Here is a 20,600-nt window from a genome sequence, read left to right as displayed (position 1 = left end):
GGGAAGAGTAGAACAGAAAACTACGCAAGATGGAGAAAGGTCATGATTGACTGGGTGGCCAAACTCTAACATTTCTGCCATTGAATGGGCTAATGAATCATAGGATGTTCCCTGGGAACCTACTGGAAAGCCTTCTGTGCAGTCACTAGAGATCAAAATATGGTCTAAATAAAGAACAGTGGTAGACAAGAGGCAAAGTTCCCAATGAGAAAACACTTTCAACATCTTAGTTTGACTGAAAGCAGATGTCAGGGAGGCAAGAAAGGATGCGTGCTTCCAGATAGAATATATTTCAGCTTTTCTCATTTTCCACAAAGAGATTGTCATCTACTCTGGTTACCTAACAGTATTTAGTAGTATTCATACTGGATGTCTCCCGAGCATTAAGATGGGAGTGACTCAGGGCTACTGCACCCCAGAGCGACTCCAGCCCTTGGAATATGCTGTCATCTTATTAAAAACATCTGTCACTTATCTATTCTTCTTTCAACCACCAGTTTTCCAAAAGCCCTGCTCGAGAATAATCCCAGAGTCAGCGGGGGTAGAGTAGAAATAACTTTGAACTTGGAGTCAGGAAGCCTATCTTAGTCTGATGTTCTCCAGAGTGATGGGTAACTAGAGACTCACTCTCTCTGACCCTTATGGTCCTTTACCTGTAACAGAAGGATAGCAACTCTTTGGAGAGGACGAATATGAAAGTCTTTTGTAAACTGTAAAGGGCGGTGCTCATATGAGGGCTTGTTAGCACACTCCCGTCGTAACTTATATGACCTTGTCGTATTTATGGTAAAATATATCTTCTTGCCATGAGCCATAGGCAGTGAACACAAAAGAGCATTTTCCTGTAAGATTCCTCTTTATTGCAAATGGAGAGTCAGAGCCAGGCACATACTTTATGAATGAGAGAAGAATTAAGTTGTTTAACTAAATCTCCTTAGGCTGTGGTTACGAGTTGGCTGAAGCTGTCAAATCAGATCCCAGGAACCACAACTTATTGGACTACATTTTTATTTTTATTTTAATGTTTTTCTCTGTCTGTTGTGCTACTAGTCATTTATAGGCTGGTAGACTTGCATTTTTGAATGGCAGGATTTATTTTTCCTTCTACATTTTTGTTTTCCTTTTGGTTAGTGGGTAGGTAGTTGCCTGTTTTTTGTTAAATGGATGTGTGGGAAACCTCTGTATGAAACTCTGTGCTTAGTGGTGGTTGTGCAAGCTGCATGAAAGGCAGACGCCTATACAGATTCTGCCCAAACCTGTTAGAATTTAGGTATTTTAGACTCTGTGTTGAACTCTGTCCCTTCACCTGATCTTTGTGTATTGCTTATGCCATGGTTGGGAAAATTGTCAATATCCCAGTAGCTCTCTTTTAAATATAATCCATTATGCCATATGCTTATTAAGATGTCTCATTCGAACTTAACACAATATACCAGGCACATTATAACAATTCAAACATGATCATCATAATAATGGAAAATACTTATACAGAGCTTAAGCATGGTAGGCATTTTTCTGAATGTTCTAAAATAACTTTTGAAGTCATGTTTTGAAAACAAACTAATATATTTAAAGTGATATGCTCTCAATATAGAAAATGAGAAAAACATGGCAAAGTACAAACCAACCTAGTCCACTAAACCCTTGATCTGTCTTCCATTTCTATTTGAATTTTATACTAGAAAATTCTTTCCAGTGAACGTGCAAGTATCTTGTCTTTCTTGTTGAAGGAACGTCTCTCTCTGTGTTTCTGAATGGAAATGGAATATGCCATTCACTTTGGAATATTTGAGGGACGGTCTCAATGTAAACTATATAGATTAGAGCAACCTTTCCCAGACAAACTGTTTTTTGTTAAGAGGTCCATTCCACGCTGTGAAAAAATTTAGCACAAAGGTAGCAGCTTACAATAACATACACTTACTATCTCACAGTTTCTGTGGGTCAGGACTATGGGGGTAGCTTAGCTGGGTCCGTTGCTTCAGGGTCTGTCACAAGGCTCCATCAGGTGATGATCAGGGCTGACGTCTCTTCTAAAGCTGGGAAGCTATCTTCTTCCAAGCTCAGATGACAGAATTCGATTCCTGAAAGCTGTTCTCAGTTTCTTGTTGACTGTTGGCTGGAGGATGCCCTCAATTCCTTGCTGTGTGAGCCTGTCCAATACAGCCACTTGTTTCATCAGACTATAAGCTGAGAAAGCAACAGACTGAGTCAACCAGCAACATAGGAGTTGCAATGTTATGTAACCAATCAAAGACGTGATATCCCGTCACCTTTGCCATATTCTATTAGTTAGAGGCAAGCTGCAGGCCCCACCCACACTTGAGGGAAACAAAGTACACAAACCTATGAGTACCAGGAGGCTGTGACCATTAGGGGCCAACCTAGAGTCTCTCTGCCATAGGAAGGAAGGAGGGAGGATGGGAGGATGGGAGGGTGGGAGGGAGGGAGGGAGGGAGGGAGGGAAGGAGGAAAGAAGGGGAAGAGGGGAAGGAAGGAATGAGGGAAGGAGGGAGGAAAGAGGGAAGGAAGAAAGGGTGGGTATTGTGTTAATTTAGGGTGAGAACGGCTGCATATTATATTGATATTTAGGAGATTCATAATGCCTGTTCACATATTAAAAGTTCCAAGAAGTCCTCTTAAATTTTGTTTACTCCAGTACTTCCCAAACATATTTGATCTATAAACTCTTTTTTCATTAAAAACTTTTCTGTAGAACACAGTTTGAAAAACATTGAATTGTAGGAGATATATAGATATAGATAGATATAGATATTTATGTATGTATTTTCTGTTCATCCAAAAGATTGATACTAAAACTGGGAGCTTGTGGATATATTCCTGGAATCCAAGAAATTCTGTATTTATAAATGTTGATGGCCATTTAGAAAATTAAGAGGAAAAAAGAAATAATAAGAGGGGCAACTAGTGGGTCATCTGAATAACCCCTTATAGCCAAGGACTGCCATGAGATTTCATACCTCAGTGGGTATGGATGCAGTTACCATCACATTGGCATCGGTTAATAACACTTCAATGATCAAAGACTAATAAGAATTGAAGTAGGACAAACTTATGAATAATGTATTAAGACCAGATGAAGGCTAAAATTCATTATGGTCCACTAAGATTCCACAGTAGTTTCAACAGAGAAAACTTGTAGTAGAATGAGTCATCACACACCAAAAGCACTCTGAGGAATGCTGGCTCAGAAGAACCAGGGCCAGATCACTCATTAGAATATTCATGTGGAACATTGCTTTTTAGTTTCCACAAAATAACATTAACCATTTTATTAATATTGTTAATTTGAATTTAGCTGGTTTTATGGTCTTGCTTTTATTTAATCTTGTAAATTGGTTTGGGTATGATAGTTGTATGAAGCTATAAAAATAAATACTGTACCTACAGTTTTATGATTGCAAACATGGAAGTAAAACTGCAGTACAAATAATTCACTGAAGCTTCTTAGGGAACTTTTGCTTTAACAGATAACCATACATTACTCAAGATTGAGAAACACTGTCCCATTATTTTAATATTCCATTAATCATGGGCTGTACTAACTCTTTTATCCCAACCGGACTAAGAACATTCAGTGCCATTCCCTAGTTTGACTAATCTGTTTTAAAGCCAAAGAGTAGACATCAATTTCAGTTGTCTCCTTCTCCTTCAATGATGTGTTTTAGACCAGTGTGCTGGTGACCATTGCCCAACTGGGGGGGGATGGGAGGAGCCCTCCTCACCCCCGTGCCCTCCATGGTGAGCTGCCCTTGTTGACAGGCATCAGGTCCCTTAGGAGGAATATTATAAAGAGGAGAAAAACAAGTTTTACTTTTCTATTCAGTTTTCTGCTTCAAGGTGTTTGTACTTTGCTACATTGGAAGATTTCCTCACCATCAGAGGCTTTGTCCTTCAGTCCTATTCTCTATGAGGAAAGAACCATGTCAGGTCTAGATTTTGTAATTTCGCCACCAAAACATAGCCCCAAAGCATCATGCTTTGAAGAGCCAATATGGAGCTAATTTTAGAAAGTTGTAAGCTCTGTCCAGTGAGGGAGAAGGTGCCTACAGGAAACTCTCCTGTGGGGGAGAGAGCAGAGAAAAAGAGATATTCCAAAAGGCAGACCATCTAGAGTCAGTAGGTGGTGGAAACAAGACTGGAAAGGAGTCAGGTGACTTGGTTATGACTGTCCTGATGGGCATTTATTCCGAGTTACTTGGTGAAGGTTTTGCTCTAGATACCGGTGGAACTGAGGACACAAACATGTCATCAAATAATTTATTTCTCTCTTTGTTTCTTTCTTTTTTTTCAATTGTTTGGTTGTCCTGCTATCTCTTTAAAAAGTCTTTACCTACCCTGAGGTCATGTCATCCAGTAATTGCATGAGATGTTGTGGCAGAGGTAGGAACCCAGGGCTGTGGAGAAGGGAGGGGCCCACTGCTGAGAAAATTCTGGAAAGTCTTCAGCGAGAAGAATCCTATGAGATGCCCAGTCTGTTTTGCAGGATCATCCCTGGAATCAAGTGGAAAAAAAAATAGCTTATCAATCCCCAAATCCTATACAAATGTAATATATTAATTACGACATCATGGGGAAACCTGGTAGCCAGACATCTGCTTTTTTCTTGAATCCATATTGCATTTCTCAGGCTTCCAGATTTGTAATTTGTCTTTGCGTTCCTAAATATTCGTGAGGAAACTGACTCCTGAACTGCACATTGAAAGCTGTTGGGTGTTCTGTGCTTCCCGCCTTGGGGACAGAGGTAACAAGGACAACCATGTGTTTTGTCCCTGCAGGTGGCCCTCTGCTCTATGAGAACATCACGTTCGTCTACAACTCCGAGCAGCTGAACGGGACTCAGCGCGTCCTCCTGGATAACGTCCTGTCAGAAGCACAGTGCCGGGAGCTGCACAGCGTGGCTAGTGTGAGGACCGGCAGCCCTGCTGTGCTGATCTGGCCTGAGCATGAAAGAGCTTTGGTCCTGGACTTACTTGGAGCCAGGAAACCAGGCCTGAAATGTTACTTTCTTTAGGAGAAGGACATTGATTGTGGAGGCACTTTCATAGCCTTTGGGTTGGGGTGATTGTAGTTTTGTCCAGCTCTGGACATAGCTCTTGGGTCTGGAAGAGCTAGAGGCTTCATTCCTAGGACAACTGTATCCAGCATGTGCCCTGCCTATCATATAAAGTCGCTGGGAAAAGTCTCTTTATTTTTATCAATAATTAATCAATATATTAATTATTTATGTTCTACCTATTTCTACAGAAAGCAGTGGCACCACTTTATAATGAAAATGCGGGGTGAAAGTTAAATAAAGATGCCTCTTTTGGTTGGAAGAATTAATGATACCGGAATCCTAGAATAAAATGGAGACGGTTCTGAGTATTGACTTTTGTTCTCAGCTTTCTGGCGGTCAAGGCAGAAAGGGAGATGGGATGAATTCGTTATCCTCATTAATAAAGCACCTTGTATTTTGCTTCTAGGGAATCATGCTTGTTGGTGATGGATACAGAGGAAAAACTTCACCCCATACACCCAATGAAAAGTTTGAAGGTGCAACCGTCCTGAGAGCACTCAAAGTAAAACTTACCTTCTTTTGGATTTGAATTCCTAAGGGTCAACCCAGGATCTTCTGGGAATGGCAGATACAGGGAAGAGAAGGGTTTAAGATATAGACCTATCAGCCCATTGAAGGGAGCAAGTATGAAATGGCACCTTCATTGTTTTTAATCACTCCTTCATTCCTCCATTCGGTCATCAATTGATCAAACTCTATTTCCTAGATTGGCATCTGACAAATAATACACAACCCCCTTGTCCTCAAGTAGCTCAAGGTCCAATGGTGAAAACGTACTCAAAAAAGTTATCAGTCTGTACTGCGAGAGGTGTTTTTTTAGAAGAGTGAGGAAAGTGTTCTGAGAGGAGAGGAGAGGGATAATTAGCTCTCAACTTTCCCTCATTTTCCTAAACCAAATCCGCAAGTCTGTAGTAGTATTCCCACGAGCCAACAGAGAGATGAGCATCCTATATTGGCTTAATAAAACTTAGCATCTGTTTTCCTCCAGCCTTCCAATCCACCCAGTGGTTTCTAATATTCTTCTTTTTCTTCAGTTTGGTTATGAAGGCCGAGTCTCCCTGAAGAGTGCCCGTCTGTTTTATGACATCAGCGAGAAGGCTCGAAAGATTGTCGAATCCTATTTCATGCTGAACTCAACCCTGTATTTTTCCTATACACACATGGTCTGCCGCACAGCCCTGTCTGGTGAGATTCCAGAATCTGAACATGTTCCCTTTTACCCACAGTGAAATGAGAAAGAAAACAATGCAGAACAAAGCTCTATGAACATGTCAGACTAACGGTTCAGAAGAGTTCTACATTTCTAAAACAAAAGAAGCTTACTCACTCTGATTTTTCCCTTCCCTCTTTTTCTACTTTGCTGGTTCCCTAAAGTATTAGAAGACCATCACGCTGCCTATTTTCCCTTTCAAATCCATTTCTTCTGCTTGCTACAATCACACAGAAAAATCCCTTTCTGCTCTAGGTTTCACTTTTCAGGGTTCAAGAACCTGGAAATTACAGTCACCATTATGCCCACCAGCATTGAGGGGAAGCATAGAAGATAAAAAGGATTGTTGAAAGAAATGTTTTCAAAAGGCAGAGACCTCCTCACTCCCTGGCGTCACTATTTTTTTCTCTACATCTTCTCTTCTATACCCTCCTGAGGAGGGGGGGGGGAGAGAATGTCACAGAAGTAGACTTTTCCACTTGTGAACCTTCAGCTGCATCAAATCTTTTCTTTTCTTAATTTTTTTTTTTTTTTTTTTTGTGTGGTACGCGGGCCTCTCACTGCCGTGGCCTCCCCCGTTGCGGAGCACAGGCTCCGGACGCGCAGGCCCAGCGGCCGTGGGTCACGGGCCCAGCCGCTCCGCGGCATGTGGGATCTTCCCGGACCGGGGCACGAACCCGCGTCCCCTGCATCGGCAGGTGGACTCTCAACCACTGCACCACCAGGGAAGCCCAAATCTTTTCTTTTTGACGTTTGCATTTTATCCGCATCCTTTGCCCCACACAAAGTACAGCCCATGAAATGCATGGAATTTCTGCATGTATATTTATATCGGAGAACTTTTATAGCTGAAGAGACAGGTGTGACTTGCCTACAGTTTTTTACATCAAGTTCATATCGAAGCAGGACCAGAGTCTCTTCACGGTGCTTGCCCAGCGTTCTTTAGCCTGCTCTGAGTTCTGATCCTCAAATTTGCAAGGGGCACCAGCCACAGGAGAAGACAGATTGCCAGCTTTGCTCTTGGAGGTTACGGCATTCAATTTCTCATGCTTCCCTGTTCCCTTTTCTGGCAGGTCAACAGGATAGAAGAAATGACCTGAGTCATCCCATCCATGCTGACAACTGCCTGTTGGATCCAGAGGCCAATGAATGCTGGAAGGAGCCTCCTGCTTACACATTCCGGGACTACAGGTACCGCCAGCATCTGATTCAGAACCAAGCTTTTGCCCAACAGTTATCAAAACCCCATGGAAACTAGAAAGCTGATCTGTTTTGCTTGTCATCACATTCATCTCAATGAAGCAGAAATGCTCAAATAATCTTCTGAAGCGGCTGCCACAACTGAGAAGTGATTTCAGCATATCATATTTTTATCTTAAAAATCCCTGCACTATTTGTTGCATCTTATTCCACAGAATGCCCATTTTGTTTTAATATAAAAAGTAAAGTTTATGGTTTTTTTGCTCACTTGGCTTTTATTTAAACATATTCCTTGTGGTATATGTATTAATATCTCAGTCTGAGAACACAGGGTGTGCGTCTCAGCAGGCGTAAGGGATCACAGCACATCATTTATCTATGTCTGCATTTTGTAAGTAAGAAACTGAAAACTCAGGACAAAAAAGTTTTGTCTTATTGAATGATATTTTACTGTGTAAAGAGTCAGTTGTAGTCATCATGTATATAACGTGTTAATTATTACTACACTGTGCTCTATACAAACATGTTTATTGAGCGCCCCCTATCTGCAAGACTTGGATACACCCCTTAGATCTCTCCAGCTACTTACGGAAAAAATACATCCTTTTGACTTACTAGTATAAAAGGAAAGAACAGAGTTTTAGATTCTGTGGGCGAGATCAAAGGGCTAGATTAAACCTAGCTAGATTTTATTTGGAGGAGGTGAAATGATAGATGAAGTTTGACGTATAATTAAAACTTTAACCTGAGTGGAATAAATAAATACTTCAGGGTTATGACCCTACATCTGATCTGACTCTTGAAGGTTAGGAGGGTCAATCATCTTAACGTTTAGTTCAGAGGAAACTTACTAATCAGGCTGGTCAGTTCATGCCCAGTCTGCAGTATTCTGCGGTGATGTTGTGTAGTCATATAAGAGTACAAATTGCTTCCCTTTCTTCTTACAGTGCTCTCCTATATATGAATGATGACTTTGAAGGAGGCGAATTCATATTCACTGAGATGGATGCCAAAACTGTGACCGTAAGCAAGCCTATTCTTGCAAATTTATCTAGCATTTTTAGTCTCAATTTTGCCATTTTCCAAAGACTGCTGGATTTCAAATATTTCTGAGCTTGAGTTCATGAGGTGGAGAGAGATCCAGTAAATGTATACATTATAAAATGTTAGAAATGGAATCATCAATAAAAATCTTCTTTTCCTTTTTACAGATGGGTAATTTAAAGAATATATATTAAGGATCATATAGTTAGTTTGTGTTAGACTTAGAATTAGAACCTAGGTCTTCTGATTCTTTGCCAAGTAATCTGATGGGAACCTAAAAACACCTATTCTTAAATCACCCACGACTATGACAAGTCAAATGACTCTACAGAATGGCTTTCAGGTACCCTGGTGCTCTGTATGTTAGGTGAGCATTGGCTTCCATACCCCTCATTATCCAAATTATGATATGTGTGTGTATATATATATGTATACATATATATATATATATAATTCTGATGGTAAGTAAACCTATACTTGAAAATTGATATATACACATTCACACAGACACACATGTGTTATATATTCATACTTTGGATGAGATTCTAAACACACCTTCATAGATCAAAAATCAAAAGTTAAACTCAACCACCATCTTCCTAAGCAAACTAATGCCTTTGGACAACCAGCCTACTGAACACATATAAACTGTATAGCCAGAATCTTTGGTTTTTAAGGCGAACAGCATATGCCATGGTAGAAAAAAGAGGTTTTCTGATTGAGGAGATAATTGATTAGTAGATAATTAATTAGTAGATTATATTAGTAGATTATTAGTAGATTAGTAGATTATGAGATATCTCTTTCCTCTATACAAAATCAAAATAGTTGAGACATGTATGTGATAGATTTCAAGGATTTTGCATTATGTAAGCTATTTCCACAACTTTTTTCTGCGTTTTATTTCTTTCCCCTCTTATTTTGTACCCTTTTCTTGGTCTCATTCATGGCATACTGCCAGGGTGTAAACAAATGATATAAAAACGATGTATTACTGGATTTAAAGGGAAAACCTATGGGAATTCTGGTTAAAATTGTCCAGAAACATTGATCTAATTAAGAACAATATTTCATACACTTTAATGTACTGTATATTTAAAAGGTCATGATGCCTCACACTCTTTTTTGTAAAAAGCTTAAATATTATCATGGGAGTATTTTGATGCTTCATGATTTGGGAAATTAAATCAAGACTGATGATCCAGGCTCAGTTTAAATGCCAATACAAAAATATCAACTTTTGAAAAGCCTCTGTGCAGAAAGCATTTGATTTCTGAGCTCTGCTAACAGGTTCAAAACTGCTTGAATCTCACACAATTGGAAAGAAAATCAGGCAGGTGGTTGAAAAGATTTCTTTGCTTCTGCGCCATCTAGTGGCCATATTTGGAAATGTTCAATGTTTGAAAATAAGTAAGGCGGGAATATTATTGATATGTATGAATCATAAATGAATCATTAAATATGTGTGAATTCACCAATTTTTGAATTAAAATTAACTGTAATTCTGCTTTTTAAAGATGTGAAAGCAGATACTACTCCTCTTTAAAAGATTTATACTTTTAAGATAAAGATGCAGCTATTTTTAAAAGTACTGAATCTAACCACCACCATCCCCTAAAAAAGTAAAACTAATTTAAACAATGTTTTAATGAAAAAGCTCCAAGTTGAGAGATCTATTTTCAAAAATTAGTTCTACTTCAGATTAATGCATATGGTAGAGTTTTGGGAGCATTTTGTAGATAATTAAAATTCTTAGTTAACCAGTGCCAATAACAAAGAGAAATGGACAGTTTTCCTTTTCAGTTTTCCCTCCCTTGATTCTGGAGGGAAAATTGGAGCAGGGAAATGCCCCAGCTTTGTGCTATGCAAGGAAGAATAGTCTCCTAAGTTCTTTACTTTGGAAAAATCTGGAAATTGTATAATTACTGAACGGTGGCTGAAGATTTACATTTATTCAAGGCAAGTACAGCACAAAGCCTTCTCTGACTTTAATCATCAGTTAGATGCAAATCAAAAGGAATTTTCTTTCATCATACTTGGAAGAGCCATGGATTATTTTCAACAGCAGCATATTTGTGAAACTTGGGTATTTCGTTATTTTGGTTTCTCTGTGCAAGTTTGAAAAAGATAAAATCCAATGAGTTCCATTTGCTTCATGAAAAACTAAACTCAGTGGGGCTGTGTTCCAAACGTATGTTTACAATCATTTAAACTTCAGAATACATTTTCCCTTAGAAGCAATGTCATTAGTGGAGCTTGTTTATTCCTCCGCATACCTGATCTATGAGAGGTGATGCTCTCCATTTGATAAGATTAGTCCTTTGTGACTCCACGTACCTGCAACCAATTCCAACTGCTTCAGGCAATGGATAGCTTCTTTTCCCAAAGTTCTTCATGTGTAAACATATTTTCAATTCTTCCATCAGAGACAAAGCATTAAATTGTTCCCACAGCCTCTCTTTAGTATTGTAAGATGTTGATGCCAAGACTCTAATCACGTAGAAGCAATGGCAAGCACGTGTGGATAAGTAAGCCCTTGACCAGCACCAGGGAATGAGCAGCTCAGAAAATTTGAAATTAGATCCTAAAGCCATGCATATAGGAAGGCTTTCCTGTCCTGCTTCATATGTCTTCTAGTATTAGTTAACTTGCTGTTTCTGTGTGAAAATGCACAACAAATTCCTGCTCCAGAAACACAAAATCGGATTGATGCTGGAGGCACCAGTAACTAGGAACCTAGATTCACATCAGAAAGTCACTTTGATGAAGCTGCTTGAGAAAAGCAACTCTCTCTAGCAAAGACAAATCAACTCCTCAATTATTGTGAACAGAAGAGTAACCCAGAAAGTGACTGCTTTTCTCTGCTCTTCCTTTTAACACACACACACACACACACACACACACACACCGCACACACACACACACACACACACCCCTCAGGATCTTTGACTACTCCGCTTACCTTTGACCTTCCACAAATTCGTCACACAGTCTGGGAGTACCTACGTTAAGTAGCGTCCAAGGACTTCAGGAAATCTTCCAAATATTCCTCCTGAAGCTGGCAGTGGAAAAAGTTAGCCGATCCCATTTTATGGCGAAGGGGACCAAAGGTTCTTCTAATGGTCATATATCAACTCAAGTCAATTCAGAAAATAGCTAGTTAGAACTGGTCCATCTTATCAAATAGTACAACGATTGGTGCCACTTTCTTGCTTTTATTTCTAAGCTGTACTATGGAATAAGTCAGGTTTCTGTGTTTCCCAAGAAAGAAAAATGAACTCTGCTTAGAGCAGACACTTTATTCACGGAAGCAAGGCCCCTAATATTCCATTGCTTCAGCTTACTCAGTTTGGAGAGCCTGCTTGTTTGATCTAATGCTCTGGCTCAGGGCCCCCAGCAGTGCCTCTTTCCCTTCTACCCTGTCCTACCTAATCAGTAGTGGACAGCTCCATCTGAGCCAAGCTTGGAAGGACTGTGCCCATCATTCCAGAGCCCTGGAGGCCATGGAATTGGTCACCTGAAGGGGTGGTGTGTTCTGATCCCTGGAGGTATGAAAACATTGGCTAAGGACTACTGGGCAGGAATATTGTAACAGGAATTAAAGTATCACATGGGATTAGACTTGACTTTTAAAAAATTTTGTATTATGAGAAGTTCACAAACCATAAATGCACAATAAGGAATTAGAAAGGGTGCATCCAAGGAACCACTACCTAGGTCAATTATAAGAATTTACCAGCACTCTACATGTCCCCTTGATTTGTTTTTGTCATTCCACAGATATTAAATGTACATCTACTTAGGCCAGATGTTGTGCCAGTGCTAAAATTAGAGACGTGAATTCAAAGAGAGAGCCTTTGCCTTCATGGAGTTTACCAGCCACCAACGTAGCATGTATTGAGCGATCGCCATTTGCCATGGACTGTGCCAACCGTTTTACCTGATAACTTTATTTTCTGAATTAGGTATTGTTTTGACCTTATCTTTGTTTTACAGCCGAGGAAATTGAAGCAACTTTCAACCCCAGGATTCCATTAGAAGGATAGAGAAGGGGGATTGTAGAAATGGTAACAGTATAGGAATTGAGAGTCAAACTTTCACTCTCTTTCTCAGGCCTCTATAAAACCAAAGTGTGGGCGTATGATCAGCTTCTCATCTGGAGGAGAGAACCCGCATGGGGTGAAGGCAGTCACCAAGGGCCAGAGGTGTGCTGTGGCTCTGTGGTTTACCTTGGACCCACTCTACAGAGAATTGGTGAGTTTCTGACCCACCCAGAAAGCCACTGAGACATCCTATAGACCTGCTTCATGAACTGATTTATCGGAAAAGCCCTTTTGATCCATAACCCTTCAGGGATCTTAGAGATCATGGGGAAAAAACCAAACCAAAACAAAACAAAAACTTTTACAGAATCCTTTCTGTCTGGTTTCCAACACTGGCTCTGTTTTCTAAGCAAGAACAAATTTTGTTAATCAGATCCGTAACCTAGCAATTACGCATTTGATGTTTGTAGGATGAGTTTGAGGAAAAGAAGGGCTATGAATGCAGTTCTTAATCAGATGAGTTCTTAGAAGTGAAGCTTTGCAGAAATAGACATCACAGCCATATTTGGCAGTCTCTAATTAGTCTTGAGTTTATTGATAAATTGTCGCATCAAGAGAGAGGAATCATTTTTTACTGGTCACTGGGAAGACTGATCTGTTTTCTCAACAAATCCTTTAAAAGTTCACTGAATAATTTATGAAACATATGTAGAAGAGGGTGAGGACACCTGAAAGTTTATCATTTACTACTATTAAATTAAATATTAAAATGTTGTTATTATTCTATTGGAAGTAGCTAAGGATACTTAGCCCGGGTAATAGACCGTGATCACATCCTTCTGGATGCTGTGGGCAGAGATTATGGTGTCTGTCTGTGAGGCTGCAGAAGGATGAATTAAGACCTCTGGATACAAGCCCCTGGGAGGAAAATCTAGGCTCAACATAAGGAATAACTTTCTAATTGTCAGCACTATTTGGTGGACTCGTCTTCTTTGGAAGTATTGAGTTTCTTGTCACTGGACGGCTCCAGTCAAAGCCTCAGCAACTGCTTGGCATGGAACGCTGAACCTGAACCTGAACCTGAAACTTCATGGCAAGGGCTAAACCGGATGACTTCAAAGTCTCCTCCAGCCTTGAGTCTTAATGAAGCTATGAAATTCTAGTGTTGAAAATGGCATTCTAATCAAATTTCCTCTTTACATCCCTAAATTGAATCCAATTTCATCAGAAACTTTAAAATGAGTTTCTCTTTCTCATATACTTTTTGCCATCAAACCTGACTCCGTTTTTAAGCCATATCCCCTAAGCACTCTTTCATATATTTCACAAATGTTTATGGAAGATCTACTCTGTGCCTGGAAAACTCACTAGGTAGGCCCTGGGGGTACACAGTTGAACAAAGCATAGCGTTGGCCACGAGGAGCTTGGAAAGGCTGAAAAGCAAATGACGGGGAGAAAACAGCAGTCTGCGTTTGCAGGGGGATAGCAAGGAAGACTTACGTACATAAGCGCAATCCTAAGAGGGCAGAGAATGATAGCCAGCCACAGAAAGAGATAAGAATGGTCCTGACAGAGGGAGCAGAGCAGGGAGAGATCTGAAAACTTCACTTCCTTCACCTGTAATTCCTCTCTCCTCCTGTGTCTCCACATCCACAGTGTCAGCGTTCCTCCACATTACTCCTTCTGGACTAAGGAAGCTAGGTACCTGAGTACGCAGTGCAGCTACCACATTGTTGAAAAATTGCCTCGCCCTTTTTTCTCTTTAGTGTTTAATTCAATAAACATTTAACCTGTTTTATTATTCATTACCTCAGCCCTCTCTCCCAAGATATTTTTTATATCTAAATAAGCTAACGCAAAGTTCTCTTTGAGCCTTGCTAACCTGGCAAGTACAGAGTTAAGAAAGTTCTTCAATCTCCAGGCTGTGGCGACATCTAGTGGTCACAGACGAAAATGACCAGAGCCTCTGAGGCAACTGCTAGAAAATTTTGCCTATGACGTGATTCCCAGACTTTGGGAATCAACTGGCGATCTTTACAAACTATTGACATTTTGTCTACCACCCTTGGAAATTCTGGGTTAATTGATTTGGGCTGTAACCTGAGTGTCGGAAGTTTTAAAAGCTCTCCAGGTGATTTCAATGTGCAAAAAAATCTTCAGAGTCCCTGAGTTAGGCGTCTGCTCTCAGGTTGCATCCCTGGGCAAAGAAAGCCTGCCTATCAATACATCGTGAGAACTGGCAGACTTCCATGCTCATAGATTAGTTAAAAGGCACTGAATTCTCAAGGAGTATTTAGCAACATACACCGGTAAGGATGCCCAATATTAGAAGCTTCAGTTGTTTGTATAGAGACTTGCAGCTCTTAAACATCTTTCCTTTCAGGACGTACATGACAACAGTCTCCTGTGCATTCAGATTGCAACATTTTGTATCTACATCAGTTTGCTAATCAGCAAGATGTTCTCCCCATATTCATAAAAGTAATACCCATTTTATTTGGACATCAAGACAGTTTAGTTTTCTGTTATTCAGTATATTTGGTCCTTGTAGGTGCCTTTTGGTCAACATTATGCTCAATTACAAGCTCTTGAATACAAGAGGCTTTGTTTCCAAGTCATAAAATGTTCTTTATATAACTTACTATGCTGGATATTGTGCTAGGGACTACCTATAGGAGATACAAACTAGATAAGACATAACTTTTATTTTCAGGGAGCTTAAAGTCAAAGTGAAGAGATAATACAGGGGCCTGAGTAATAAAAGCATAGCAAAGTTCAGTAGGAATTATTAGAGGCAAAAATGCATGGTGGGGACTTCCCTCATGGTCCAGTGGTTAAGAATCCGTCCTGCAATGCAGGGGACACTGGTTCAATCCCTGGCTGGGGAACTAAGATCTCACATGCCGCGGCCCATACGCCACAACTACGGAGCACACGGGTTACAACTAGAGAGCCCGCATGCCACAACTAGAGAAGCCCATGTGCCGCAATGAAGAGCCGGCACACTGCAACGAAAGATCCCACATGCAGCAACTAAGACGAGACACAGCTAAAAATAAAATTAATTAATTAAAAAAATGCATGGTGTTTAGGGGATAGAAAGAGGAAACCAGGAAAGGCTTCATTGAGGAGATGGCATTTGACATGAGCCTTAAAAGATGAGCATGATTTCCTTAGGGAGAGATATTTTAGACAGGGACAGCCCTTCATCCACTTCTGTATTTATTCATCAACTATAATACTCCCTTGCCAAATGTGTTGAGCTTTTCTGGACACAGGAAAAACAACAGTGACCAAACATGACAAGACTCCCTGCTTTCATGGAGCTTACCTTCTAGTGAAAAAAGACAACAAATAAGTAAAAGAATAAATAATTGAGGGATTTTCAGATAGTGAGAAATGATGTGCGGGAAAGAGAACAAGGCAACTGATCTGAGAGTAAAAAGAGCCGGGGGTGAAGTGTGAGGGGCCTCCAGACAAGTGACAAGAAGAAGCTAACCGTGGTAAAGGTCTTCAGAGGAGTATTCCAGGGGGAGAAGAGGTTGTAAAGGCCCAGAGACAAGAAGGAGCACAGAACAGTCAAGAAGCAAAGAAATCCAGGGTGGCCAGAACAGGGCATGCAAGGCGGAGAGCGGGCTGAAAAGAGGGCACAGAGGAGGCGGCGATCGGATGGACAAGCTGCTCAAGAAATATGAATTCTACTCTAACTGTACAGGGGACGCCATATTCCTTCCTCACCTCCCCCAGCCCCAGGAGTTACAGGAGAGGAAAGATTACTGTAGCTAACGCGTCGTAGACTAGAGTCACGATAAAGACGGTGAAAGGATGTGGGCGATTGGAGATGCCATTTGGAGGTAGACCAGCTGGGCCTGTTGAAGGATTGGTGTGGGGATAAGAGAAAGCATAGGATACAGTGGAAGCATCCTTTGAATCCTAGGGGCACTTAACCTGGACTAGGATGAGGAAGTCCTTCTCAGAGTGCTGTGTTCAGAGACCTTGTGGTAAGTCAGGAAGGTGGAATGTAAGGTGAGGCGAGAGGGGAAGACAAGGTGAGCTGAAGAAGAGAGAAAAGTCAGAGTCCTTATAAGCACATCAAGGAGGTGGGACCTGGAGTCTTCCCTGGTGGTGCAGTGGTTGAGAATCCGCCTGCCAATGTAGGGGACACGGATTCGAGCCCTGGTCTAGGAGGATCCCACATGCCGCGGAGCAACTGGGCCCGTGAGCCACAACTACTGAGCCTGCGCGTCTGGAGCCTGTGCTCCGCAAGAAAAGAGGCCGCGATAGTGAGAGGCCCGCGCACCGCGATGAAGAGTGGCCCCCGCTCGCCGCAACTAGAGAAAGCCCTCGCACAGAAACAAAGACCCAACACAGCAAAAATAAATAAATAAAATAATAAATTCCCACCCCCAACATCTTCTTAAAAAAAAAAAAAAGGCGTCCCTGGTGGCACAGTGGTTGAGAGTCCTCCTGCCGATACAGGGGACGTGGGTTCGAGCCCCGGTCCGGGAAGATCCCACATGCAGCGAAGCGGCTGGGCCCGTGAGCCATGGCCGCTGAGCCTGCGCGTCCAGAGCCTGTGCTCCGCAACGGGAGAGGCCACAACAGTGAGAGGCCCGCGTACCGCAAAAAAAAAAAAAAAAAGAAGATCCGACCTGGAGCGTGGAGCAATGGGAACCCACGTGAGGGTTGTGAGCAGTGAGCAGGAAAGGGTGGGGCTCGTGATTCAAGTGCAGAGAGTCCATCAGAAGCACGTGGGAGGGGGTGTGAAACAGATCCGTTTGGAAGCTGCCGCAGTAACTGAGTTAAGAGATGATGGGAGCGTAAACCCATGGTCCTCAAGCAGGAGCGATTTTGCGTCCTCTACGGCACATTTGGCAACATTTAGAGACATGTTTGGTTGTCACGACTTGGGGCCAGGCATGTGCCACTGGTTACCTGTAGTAGGCAGAAGCCAGCGATGCTGCTAGACATCCTACAATGCACAGGACAACCCACCCAACAGAGTTATCTGCTCCAAGACGTCAGCCGTGAAGGCTGAGAAACAGTGGCCTGAAGTAAGGCAACAGTATGTGCACTGCAAAAAAGAGGGGGCAGAACAGAGAGGACTGGTGACTTATCAGATCCAAGAAACCCTGGTCAGGCTTTGGGGGCAAATGGGGGAGCAGTGGTGGTCTCTACTGAGAGAAGAAATATGTGAAGAGGACAGAGTAGGCCTGTGGGGGAGAAAATGGTGAATTCAGCTTGAACACTGACCTGGAGAACTGAACTGGAGATCTCCGTGGGACCACAAAGTAGCAAGGGAAGCCAGCAGTTGAATATACAAGATTGCTTGGCAAGAGAGAAACCTTGGAAAGTAATTGCTCAGGACATAGGGAAGTTGAGAGAAGGTACCCGGGTAGGGATGGAGATGAGGTTTCATTCTTAGCCAGATTTAGCACCCATCCATGTACAGATGGATGCCTGGAAGTGTTGAGGAAGCTTCTGCCACTGATTAGTATGCTTGTAACAGCAATGTGGAAATTGTCTTTTTTTGCAGGAGCGATCACAGGCTGATGAAGTGATCGCGATCCTGGATCAAGCACAGCAAGGGAAGCACAAACCAAAGATCAACCCCAAAGATGAGCTATGAAAACGAGAGAAAGAGTGTTCTATCAGATATTTATATAAATTGTTAATCTTATGAGAACCTTTTTATTTTTGTACAGAGCCACGGTATATATTAACAGGTTACTATGGGTCATCAGATCTCCCTTCTGTGCCTAAGGGTGCTTGCTTTGCTTTGCCCCTCTTGGTCTTTGTGTCTTGGTTTTTCAGCAGGTCATCTCTCAAAGCCCAGTCACGCCCTCCCCACCACACACACACACACACACACACACACACACACACACACACACACACACACACACACTTCCTTTGCTGTAGATCCTAAACCTCAAGCAGAAAGAGTAAGTCCATTCTTGGCGAAACAACAGCTCCCAGACATGCCCACGTCTAAAGTTAGCGTGTGATTTGAACTCAGAAGGCCTTCCTGGCTCTGTGCCTTTCAGCCACCATCTCCCCCAGGGCTGATGGCCATGAGTTTGAGTCTGAGGAGTCTCTGGTGAGGTCAGAACTGCTTCAGGCATTGCTGGCTTGAGGGCCCCCAAGCTCTGCAAAGGAACGACTCTGATGAGGACGGCGTGAGACGGGGGAGCTCAGCCTTCCCAGGGCCTGGGTGGAGTTTGTGACTCTGGTGTTTTCAGCAGAGAGCACCCTTACACTGGAGACTTCAATTCGCCCTGCAACCGGGTGCCACAAAGGACTGCCCGAGGAGTTGTGTCTTTAAAAAGGTTGTACAGGGGTTGAAGTGGCATGGCTCTTCATCCCAGTGACTTTGGAAGGAAATCTTTAATCCCACCTGAATCAGGGCACCATGGCCACGTTGCCTGAGAGTGGGCTCCACTGTTGAGAAGGTGTGTTTTGTTCATCAGGAAGAATAAAATGGATTTCTGATTGATTCCACTCTCCACCTGCATATATTTTGGGGGCCCCTTCTCTTTGGTGCTCTCCAGCTCACGGATTTTAGTGCTTGTATCTGATTTTTTAAATAAAGGGAGCCTTCTTTTAATATTTGGCGTTTATTTTTCTTCCCCCAAATGTTTCGTTTGTCTCCAGGTAATGGTTTTGTGATCCCCCAGGAGCTTTGGGGACCACCCGGGGTAACACTGGGCCATGGCTCGCTTTGCTGGCAGGGGCTTTGGGGCCGCAAGAAGGTGGGAGCATTACTTGTGAAGAAACAGATGGTTAGCAAACAGGTGTTAATCCAGAGAACATCTGGTCCTTGGTGTGAATTCTAAGGAAGACACTGCAGAGACAATGTTTTGGGGGGTGGGGACTGAGGTTGTTCTAGCTGAGGGAGTCTGCTCCACTAACCCATGGGAGATCATCTGCCTCTGTGATGGGCAGTGGTAGAGGTTGTAGCCCTTAAGAAAACCAACAGATAAAAGCATTTTCTTAAAATCACATTTACTTTCTGCCATTTATGATCTTGGGTACTGGTAAGAACATTCATCCTTTGAGACTGAAAAATTGGGTCATAATGATTTATGTGCCATCCGTTTTTCACCCAACCTTCTGGCTGCACTTTCATCATGGGAGAGTGAAAAGAGCATCAGATTATAATCCCAGCCTGATCAAATATGCTCTGCTGTGTGACCTGGAGCTACTCTCTTTCCCTTTCTGGGCTTCAGTTTCCTTCTCTGAAAATGACATCATTGGCTGTAATTGTTTCCAAAAGCCCTCCCTCTTGCTCTAAATACAAAACAAAGCTAAAATGAAACAAACCATAAAACTGATTTTAGAAATACTCACAAATACAACCAAATTTACTTCTACCAACTTTTTCAGAATTGTGAATGGGTCCATTATGTGTATGTGTGATTTTAAGACTTGAAACCTAATTTTAGGGCTGAAAATCCCTGAGCTTTGGAAAGGGAGGTCGCTATTTGTCTGCTCTCTTACTGAGAAGCATTTGCTGGCACTCGGATTTGCTGATAGGAGGTTCTGGCCAAGGATCTAATTTCTGTTTTCTGGCAACAAGGTGTCAACAAAGAAAACAGTCTTTGGCTCCTTGCAGCCCATGCTTCCTGGATGCTCTGGGCGCTCTGGGAGAGGCTAGGACTCCAGCACTGACTGCCGTTCAGCCCCACAGACAGTGAGCAGAGACCTCAATAGATGGGCATTGGGGTAGATCCCCATCTTGTTTCCTTGCTGACAGCGCAGAGTCGTTATTCTTGTTTGGCAGGCTACCCATGTCCGGTTCTACCTGGGACATCACGTATACTCTCAAGCATTTATGTTTTAATCTGCCCCGCATCAAACCATACACAATTTCATTCAAATATTAGGGAGTGTCGTCAGACGATTTTTAAAAGATCAAGCTCAGGAATTTCAATCTATGTGATGTCTAGTCCCCTGTGTAGAAGGATGGGAAAGCTCATTAGAATTTCTGTAGCTTTTAGAGCTCAAGGAGGTCATAGAAATC

At 42.1% G+C, this 20,600-nt stretch overlaps 1 protein-coding gene across 2 annotated transcripts in view; it reads left to right on the top strand.

The window, feature by feature from the left end:
- The window catches only part of P3H2 (prolyl 3-hydroxylase 2), a 158,720-nt gene extending 139,536 nt beyond the window's left edge, over positions 1-19,184 (top strand). For both annotated transcript variants that reach the window (XM_060150269.1, XM_060150270.1), the window contains 7 exons: positions 4,800-4,927; positions 5,487-5,582; positions 6,115-6,265; positions 7,364-7,481; positions 8,438-8,513; positions 12,648-12,788; positions 18,114-19,184. In XM_060150269.1, the coding sequence (XP_060006252.1) occupies positions 4,800-4,927; positions 5,487-5,582; positions 6,115-6,265; positions 7,364-7,481; positions 8,438-8,513; positions 12,648-12,788; positions 18,114-18,206 (803 nt within the window). In that variant the 3' untranslated portion in view covers positions 18,207-19,184. The remainder of the gene's footprint in view (positions 1-4,799; positions 4,928-5,486; positions 5,583-6,114; positions 6,266-7,363; positions 7,482-8,437; positions 8,514-12,647; positions 12,789-18,113) is intronic.
- Positions 19,185-20,600: the final 1,416 nt, after the last annotated feature.

Source organism: Lagenorhynchus albirostris, chromosome 5, assembly GCF_949774975.1.
Source record: "Lagenorhynchus albirostris chromosome 5, mLagAlb1.1, whole genome shotgun sequence".
Lineage (NCBI taxonomy): Eukaryota > Metazoa > Chordata > Mammalia > Artiodactyla > Delphinidae > Lagenorhynchus > Lagenorhynchus albirostris.
Note: the sequence above shows the minus strand (reverse complement) of the source record. Positions and strands in the feature narration are given on the sequence as shown.